The sequence below is a fragment of the Nematolebias whitei genome, chromosome 21, assembly GCF_014905685.2.
Source record: "Nematolebias whitei isolate Nwh7 chromosome 21, NemWhi1, whole genome shotgun sequence".
In the NCBI taxonomy this organism is placed as follows: domain Eukaryota; kingdom Metazoa; phylum Chordata; class Actinopteri; order Cyprinodontiformes; family Rivulidae; genus Nematolebias; species Nematolebias whitei.
Genome location: NC_056518.1, coordinates 7,661,557 through 7,670,358, shown reverse-complemented (window position 1 = coordinate 7,670,358; position 8,802 = coordinate 7,661,557). Strand labels below are relative to the sequence as shown.

Below are 8,802 nucleotides of genomic sequence, written 5' to 3'. Positions count from 1 at the left end.
AGGAGCAATAAGTCAAATCTGTTTCAAAGAGTGTTCATAGTTTAAAAAAAGCCCATCAAATGAAAAGATAAAAAGCATGCACACCATATCCCTGAGTTAAAACATATTTACAATTTTTACAGCGCCTGTTTGGAAGCTACATATGAAATGTAACCGTTTGGCTGGCACTAAATAGCTTTACATGTAAAATATGTTTCTAATGTGACTTTTTTAACATGAGACGGCAGATTATTAGTTGAAAACAAAAGAAAAAGTTAAGAAATTCAGATGTAAGGGAGTCAAACGATCTTACTGGTAACTGTTTTGCACTCAAAAACCTCATTTCAAAAACATACTTGCAAACATTATTATATTACACTTGTAAAAAATTACAAATAATGACCTAATTTTAACAAAGTCAGGTTTTTGCAATCAAATTAAAAGCTCTAGCATTAAACTTTGCACAATACAACAAAGGAGCTTGTTCAGAACAGTAAGACTCCAGTTCCAAAGTGGATTTGACCCATTTGACCTGAGTCTTGATTCTCTGAATGAGATACAAACATTTAGGTAACATATTTAATAAACTACTGTTACGGCGCAGCAGTCTATGAACACACACTCAGTCGTCTCCTGGGAACTTGAACTTGGCGTAGACGATGAGCATGACCATGGACATGACGACACACAGGGAACCGATCACGAGGTAGGCGATGCCCAGGAAATCGTTCTTTCCACCCATCCAGGACACGTTGCTGAACACCACCTTCTTCCTCCCGTCAAAACTCAGAACAGGATAGTCTGAGGAGCAAGAATTAAGGCTTTGCAACAATCGCACAATGTGCATTAAGAGAATTTTAAAAAATTGAAAGCAAGAGAAAGCACCGTCATCATGCTAATGTTTTTACTATAGCAATAAATGTGCAAAAATATTTATATAAAAATTACTTCCATTTTTAGCTCAGTTGTTAGCAGTTTTAAAATATGCTACCATGCATTTTGGAAAGTTTATTTGAATGATTACAAACTTGCAGCATAGTATGATAAATTATTCAACTCCTATGGTGTTTAAAATTCATTAAAATATAGATGTGCCAATTATGGTAATTGTCAGATATAATTACCGTAATTTTCAGACTATTGAGCGCACCTGAATAAGCCGCGTCCACTAAATTATTTATTTATTTGGTACATATACAGGCCACACTTGTCTATAAGCCGTGACCAGTTTTGGTAAACATTTTCTCTCCGCTAGTCATCCAAGCCCCCCACTGAGCTCGGAGTGCCATTTTAAATGCACGCACAAGTCACGCTTATTTCGAATGGCTGCAATAGGCCTGTCACGATAACACATTTTGCTGGGCGATTAACTGTCTCAGAAATTATTGCGATAAGTGATAATTTTGTTTGAAAATTGACAGTAATTTTTGTCAAATTTAAGAAGAAAAGTACCTTGTATGACCACTGGATGGCAGTACAAGACTGTCTAAACCTAAGGATTCATGATAGTGAGAGAGCGAGCAGCTGCATGTCTCCTTAAGAAAAATGTATGTTACATATGCAAAATGTTTTTTTCCAAAGCGTACAAGTATGTTATTCAAAGCGTTTAGAATAATTTTGCTGTTTATATGTAATGCCATAATAAATGTATGTTTATACCGTTTAAAAACGGCCTCGGTTTTACACAATGTGGTGGGTTGCCAGTTGGGCTTGTTTTGTGCTTCTTTTCATAGAGCTGGTTGCTTGTTTCTATCGTGAGATCTGGCAACACTGTACTCGTTCTTGTTTTTCGCTTTTCAAAATGGTGGATGCTCGGAATGTTTTGAGTTCTTTATACAGCATTTTTCACACAAAGCTTTTAATTAAATTTTTTTAAAAAAAATCAGTAAACAAGTGCTCAGCTTATTTTTGCAGAGTAAAAACTTTTTACACGAAGGCACGGGTTTCAAATGTGAATTTCAGAGCTTCGACAAGACAGAGCCCCCCCCCCCAAAATTACGGTAAACTATCATCCTTAAAGTGATGCATATATCCTGCCACCTTTTAGATGAAAAATAATTATGTTGAGAAATAAGAACTGTAGCCGTTCTGGTCAAACCTTCGCTGGTGGGCGACAATCGGTAACCGTACGTATGAACTTAAATAAATCTGTCCAGTGGTTCATGAGATATTTTGCTAACCCTACAGAAACCTTTGCTGACGGTCATGAATAAATATTTTCTGTTAAACGGTTTGAGCTTTGCAAAGCAGGAATAAAGTGATTTACAGAGTTTGTTTCAGGATAGATGGCGATCATTATTTGCCTAGCTTGTTTACCTAGGTCTTAAGATTTGCCTGTTTTGTTGTTCAGGATCTCCTGAGTCCTTGTGTTCATTCAAACTATTTAAAAGGCAGAACCACACCTAACCAGTCCAACAAGCTGCTACAATGTACTGGTTGTAATGAGACACCTCACCTCCCGGTTTCCTCAACAAAGATGTTTTTAAACTCAGAATAATTGAAAATATGTAACAGACCCATGATATGTTGGACAGATGCCCACACAATTTTTTCTGAACTAACTGTGCTCCTTTTTCTTTCTTAACATAATAAAATGTATTTCAAGGTATAACATGTCAGTGTTTTTTTTAACTGATTCTAAGTATCTGCTTGACATCATTTTGCATTCTCTGACCTTCTTGATGTTGAATATAATTTTCTCTCCTGATGATAGATGTGTCTAGCCAACAAAGGTGAGAAAACTTTACAGATAGAATATGTTGGTAATGACTCTCACCAAATTTTAGCTTAATATCTGTAAAGTTTTCTCACCTTTGTTGGCTGGACACATCTATCAACATCTATCATCAGGAGAGAAAATTATATTTAACATCAAGAAGGCCAGAGAATGTAAAATGATGTCAAGCAGATCCTTAGAATCAGTATGTGATAATAAAAATAAAAAAAAAACACTGACATGAGTGCTATTATAGCTTCTGAGATGTGAACAATCTTCTGTGTAATGTTATGCACAAGATATAACTACACACTAATACACTAACTAATACACACACACACAAACAAAATACTACAATAAACATAGCGTCTTATCGTTTCTGATATTACAATGTGAACACCCGCGGCTTATTTATGTACAAACTTGTGTTTTATTTTAAATTTTGTGTGCGTGGCTTTTTCTCGGGTGCACTCTAGATCAGAAATTATGGTTACTTAGTTGTGGACTATATTTTTAAGAGCATTAAATAAATCAAAAAGCTGCTAAACAAACAGATCTACTAATATTTCTAAACACTTGCCTTACAATTCCCATCCATCCATCCATCCATTATCTTTACCCGTTTATTCCATTCTGGGTCACGGGGGTCGCTGGTGCCCATGTCCAGCAATCACTGTGCGAGGGGCGGGGTACACCCTGGACAGGTCTCCAGTCCATCACAGGGCCACATAGAGACAAACGAGACAAACAACCATTCACTCTCTCACTCACACCTAGGGACAATTTAGAGTTACCAATCAGCCTAACATGCATGTTTTTGGTCTGTGGGAGGAAACCGGAGTACCCGGAGAAAACCCACGCATGCACGGAGAGAACATGCAAACTCAACCCAGAAGGCCCCTGGACCGGGGTTTGAACCAGGGACCTGCTTGTTGAGAGGCAGCAGCTCTACCAGTTGCGCCACTGTGCTGCCCATACAATTCCCAATAAATCTGTAAATTGTTTAAAAGGATACTATAGGAAATCTCAAGGGTGTAGTTTCCTGCAGGTAGACCGTCTTTATAATCCCCCTCCGTGATTCGTCGATAAAGTTTCCTGAAATTTGGCAGAGCTGCTCTCCTCATCCACACCAGGAAGTCTTGATTGATGAAGCCGTTGTTATTTGGGTCCGAAAAATCCAGTTCGTACGCAGCCTTAGTCCAAAATATGGGCTTCACAGTACCTGAAAGTAAAAGCAGTCTTTTCTTTAATGCTTTTTAAGTAATATTCACCTATAACTGAAGATCAGTACAGGACGTTCTGGTAAATAAAACTCAAGCTCCAACCATTGAAGGCATTCTTCAGAGGCGTGACATCAGGGTTTTTAAATTTGACGTTGTAGTCTGTCCACCAGGCGATCCCTTTCCCGTCAAAAGGCACCAGGTTTCTTCGCCCATTGATGTTCTGAAACAGCTTGAAGGTGTCTTTAAAAAGCAAATAAAAGCAAGAACCATGAATTCCTTGACGCAGCAAGAAAGCCTACCTGATTTATGCTTCCATCATACCGTTGAACATGCTGTTGGCTACCGATCCACACGGCACAATCGGTTTGTTGTTGCTGTCCAGCCTGTAGGGTGCACAGTCTGTAGAGGGATTCTTAAAAGGATAACAATAATAGATTTTAAATCAGATTTCTGGAAACTGTCTCTGCCAACAAAACAAGTGTCAACGCTACGGAAAAATGAAACACACACAAAGACACTGACAAAAACCTTATTGTCTTCAGAGAATAAGAATAAGAGGACTGTTGGTCTTTTCTTGTCTTACTGCAAAATTAGTCACGTCTCCAAAGAGCTGTTTGTCATCCCTGGACACGCCGTACTTCCTGTAGTTCTGGAAGTAGTTTGTCAAACCATAATAAAAGAAAACGGGCCCCTGAGGTTCAGAACAATGGAAAAACAGCAGAGTTTAGTTTGATGAGCTGTAAAGAACTGTTTTATGTTGGAGTTTTGTGTAAAGCACCTTAAAAAGAGTGTCAACGTTGAAGTCCAGGCTGCACACGCAGTTCTTGGTATTTGGGTCCGTGCACTTGTTGCAGTCTGAACTTTGGTCAACCCCAGTGTAATCCATCTGTGTGAGAAAAACAAAACAAAACTGTAATTACTGATGACTACAACTTTCACCATTGTCATCTTTAAACCTTTCTCAATATTTTGTAAAGTATTCTACAAGAAACTGGTAACCAGTGGAGAGAATGAAGAACCAGTTATTTCCTGAAATTTTTTGGTCTTTGTTAAGATTCTGGCAGCAGCTTTCTGGACCAGCTGGAGTTGTCAAATTGTATATTTTGGCAGACCTTGGAGTAATCCATTACAGTAATTAGTTGACTGGAAATGAAAACATGAACAAGAATTAAAGTGGAGAATTTAACTGGAAAAGACTTTCTAACATCCAACATTTTTCAGTCAGGTCATCTGGACAGTTTCTTTTTTTGTTGTTGTTGTTGTGCTGAAACGTTTTGTCTTCGATCCAGAAGGCTTCATCAGTCAAGAAAACGCACAACAAAACTGATTCTTCCCCCAACAGCTTTCTCCAAAGTGGAACAAACCAGTTATGTTGGTGATAAGTTGGTCTCTTTGGTACGGCCCCTCCTCCATTGCCGGCCCTCTTCCTTGTTGACAGTCGTGTCAAACTGGTTGAATTGAGCATGGACTTTGTTGTTTCTAACATCCACTTATTTGTTTGATGAATTATTCTAGTGCAATTTTTGTACGATTATTTGATAACACCAATATAATGTATATCTGAGTATCATCTGCATACATGTGGTACGAGATCATACACGTTAATGGAAATATATACATTGAATAAAAGAGGTCCAAGAAATGACCCTTGCGGCACTCCACATGATAGTGGAAAATTCTCTGAGGTGCAACTGTTACAAATTAATTGCCGTCTTGAAGATAAGATTTAAACCAGTGTACAACTGTCAGAAAAAGCAAAAAAAAAAAACAATGTTCAAGTCTGTAAATTAACATACTGTGGTCAACTGTGTCAAATTCATTTTATTAAACCTTTATTTTACCAGAAGAAAAATGCAGCAGTGAGGTCCTAACACAAGAAGAAGCTTTGCCAGAATCTACCATAAGTTAAGAATGATGTCATTCAAAACCTTTATGAGGGCAAGGCCTACATCCAGACTGGTAGATTTAACTTTAACTGTTAAAAATTGTGTAAGTTGAATAAAAACTATTTTTTTAAATAATTTTGCTGATAAGTGGTAGATTTGAAATATGCCAAGATCTTTTACTTTCACAAACGGTTTGATAAATGCTTTGTCTCATTTTTTTTCCCCTTTTGACTTGTTTACGTCATCCATGGACTACCTTACCTCCAACACCTGGATGTCCCGTGAAGTGATGAAGAGACCGACTCCGATGCCGATGAAAGCGAGCCCGATGAGGACAAACCCTGGGATCACTATGCCTGCGGACAGAATGGGCTGCCATGCTGGAAGCCTCTGCTGAGTGAAGGCGGTGTTGTCAGGCCGGTCTGATGACTCTTTCTTTATCTTCACCATGGCCTCGGTTCTGTTGGGTTCATTCTGTATTAGCTCAAAGGTCTGTTCTTGCTTATAGTTTACACCAGAATTCAAGTTTGTTATACTAAATCACTGCCTATGCAAAGTTTAGGAAAGAAGCCTGGATGGGTAAGCTTTACTTTCCAAAGTTCTTCTTTCTTTTGATGTTGTTTTAATCAAACAGATTAATTAGTTAATTGATCACATTAAATTAGATTAAATTATGAATTTTCCACCTGATAAACACAGTTCACCCACAAAAGGTTTTATATTTCACATAAAAACTGTCCATTTACCAATTAACGAACAACTGCTTTAGATAGCAGCATAACATAGACCGCATAACAAATTTTTATACGTTTTTCTATATTAAGAAAAATTCAGTATAATTACATATATATTTGCTTACTTACGCGCAGTTTAATCTAAAGCCGAGACAAAGACATAAACAAAGTTTCCAAGGCGGAAGGAGCGAGTGAGCGAACGCACCTTTACCTGTCTGCCCCTATAGCCCCACCCACCTCTTCTTCCTCTTCTGTGCATAATGACGTCACTTTCAGCAAGCCCACGCCAGATTGGTTACAGAATGTCAAACACGGTCCGTAGTCTGAGATTTCGATTCAAAGTAAAATACATATCGGAAACTCTTAACCCCGTACATTTTACTTAAAAAAAGAAAACTATTTTAAAATACCACATTCTCAGCAAATTACTTTTTTTTAATTTAGAGTTGTGCATAATGGTTCATCTTAAAAAGACACGGTGTTGTGCCTAAAAAAGGACCCCTCCGTAAAAAACTGCAGTAAAAAACAAACAGCATCCTTCTTCGTGAAAAAGACAGGTTTAGTCACACATATTTTAAGTGAAAGTCAAACGATACAAAAGCTCTCGTGTTTTTATCGCTCTGAACTTGTTTATCTATAGTTATTTTATTTCGACATGCAGGTCGTAGCAACTGTGAGCTTTTCATGGTACTAGATAAACATCCCCTCGCCTGACAAAAAATTACCATAATTACCTGAATGTGTTATTATTAAAATGCTATTTTTATTTCACCATGTGTAAATTATGAGTTGGTAGGTTAATTTTATTTTTGGTTAAATTTACTGGTTAAAAAAATAGTCACTTGTTTATATATTTATTTTTCAACAATTTTGCTTTACGGGTGCTTCTCACGACAGGGCAGCTTTTATCGGTAAAACACCAGACGACGAGATTGACTGTGCTTTCAACCAATCATATTACAGAATGGTATTGCGTAACGTTTCCACTCACCAATCACAGTGGAGCTCCGTGAAAGACGTCTGCAACCGTTTCGTCTTTGTGTTAACATCTTCGGGGGTTTGAGGGGTATGACCTGTGTTTTTCAGTATTTTTCATTTTCTTTGTAACAAATATTTAATATGCAAGAGAATTCCCCTTTTATTTCGGCGTGAATCTATCTTTATTGACCAGTTTTCTCTGCAAAACCGGCGCACCTGCTCCCGTGCTAGCCACATCTCATTGTTAGCGTATGCTAGCACGGCATGGTCTTTAAATGATCATTTGAACCAAGAATATTTAAACCAGATGGAAGTTTATGTCGGTAATAAAAATATGTGTTACTTTGAAATTATGAGACGATGGAATTTGATTTCCATGTTGTATGTGAAGGTTAATTGCGCCTCAAAACAATCAATGATGTGCTGCTAACATATGCTAATTGGCCAAAATAGTAATCAAGATACTGACAATCCAGGTTCGTTTTTAATCAAACATAAATGTCCTGGCAGAATAAGTATTAATTGTTACGTTTTAAAAATAACTAATTTTGATGTGTATTACTTGGTTAGCCCGTTATTAATTAGAACCCGTGCATTTTGCTCAGCTCGTATTGTTTGTAACCATATGTCTCTGGTTCTGTCTTCATTTCTTAGTGTTTGAATGGATATAACCAGGTGTACGGAGAAATGGGTAAAATAAGTCAAGGTTTCTGTATCTTGGAGCCCTCATTTCATAAAACCATCACACTCATGCTAAGTTATTGTTTTTAATCAGTGGTCAGCTGTGATGTGATTTTAGATGACAGCTAGAAAATGGATGATGGTTGTAAAAAAAACAGCTTAGACAGTTTTCACACAAATCTTTATATTGATTTTATTGTTGACACTTTCACTTAAAGGTTTGATTGTTTTGGGCTGCCCTTTTTGTTTCAGGTCTGACAAAGGTTTTCTTTGTTTCTTTTGCTTAATCCAACTTTGTACTTTTGTATATCTCTTTTAAACTATGTCCTTTGAGTTAATTTGAGTTTATGAAAAATACAAGCAGTTGACCATGTTGCAGTAAACATTAGTGTACTTGTAGCGTAGGAGAAGAAAGTGGTTGTGAATATAACAGCTGTTTTTATTGTGCTTGAGTTATGATTTGAACTGAGAAACGACTAAATAGACTCAAAGTTTGTTTTCTCAGTCATCCAGGTATATAACAACAAAAAAGGTTGAATCGTGTCATCTGGACTTCGTTTTTTTTGTTAAAAAGAAACGTTTCGCCCCTCATCCAAGAGGCTCTT

General features: G+C 37.3%; 2 protein-coding genes across 2 annotated transcripts in view; one reads left to right on the top strand and one right to left on the bottom strand.

The window, feature by feature from the left end:
- Positions 1 to 567: 567 nt before the first annotated feature.
- On the bottom strand, positions 568 to 6,745 carry tmem30b (transmembrane protein 30B). Its single transcript, XM_037695434.1, has 8 exons — positions 6,668 to 6,745; positions 6,066 to 6,264; positions 4,697 to 4,804; positions 4,502 to 4,609; positions 4,240 to 4,330; positions 4,021 to 4,158; positions 3,711 to 3,917; positions 568 to 780 (listed from the first exon to the last, which is right to left on the bottom strand). The coding sequence occupies exons 2-8, from the start codon at positions 6,252 to 6,254 to the stop codon at positions 602 to 604; spliced, it is 1,020 nt and encodes a 339-aa protein (XP_037551362.1). The 5' UTR covers positions 6,255 to 6,264; positions 6,668 to 6,745; the 3' UTR covers positions 568 to 601.
- Positions 6,746 to 7,536: 791 nt separating this feature from the next.
- The window catches only part of kdm1a (lysine (K)-specific demethylase 1a), a 36,998-nt gene continuing 35,732 nt past the window's right edge, over positions 7,537 to 8,802 (top strand). Inside the window, exons 1-2 of the mRNA XM_037695153.1 lie at positions 7,537 to 7,604; positions 8,171 to 8,207. Coding sequence (XP_037551081.1) covers positions 8,178 to 8,207 — 30 coding nt within the window. The 5' untranslated portion in view covers positions 7,537 to 7,604; positions 8,171 to 8,177. The remainder of the gene's footprint in view (positions 7,605 to 8,170; positions 8,208 to 8,802) is intronic.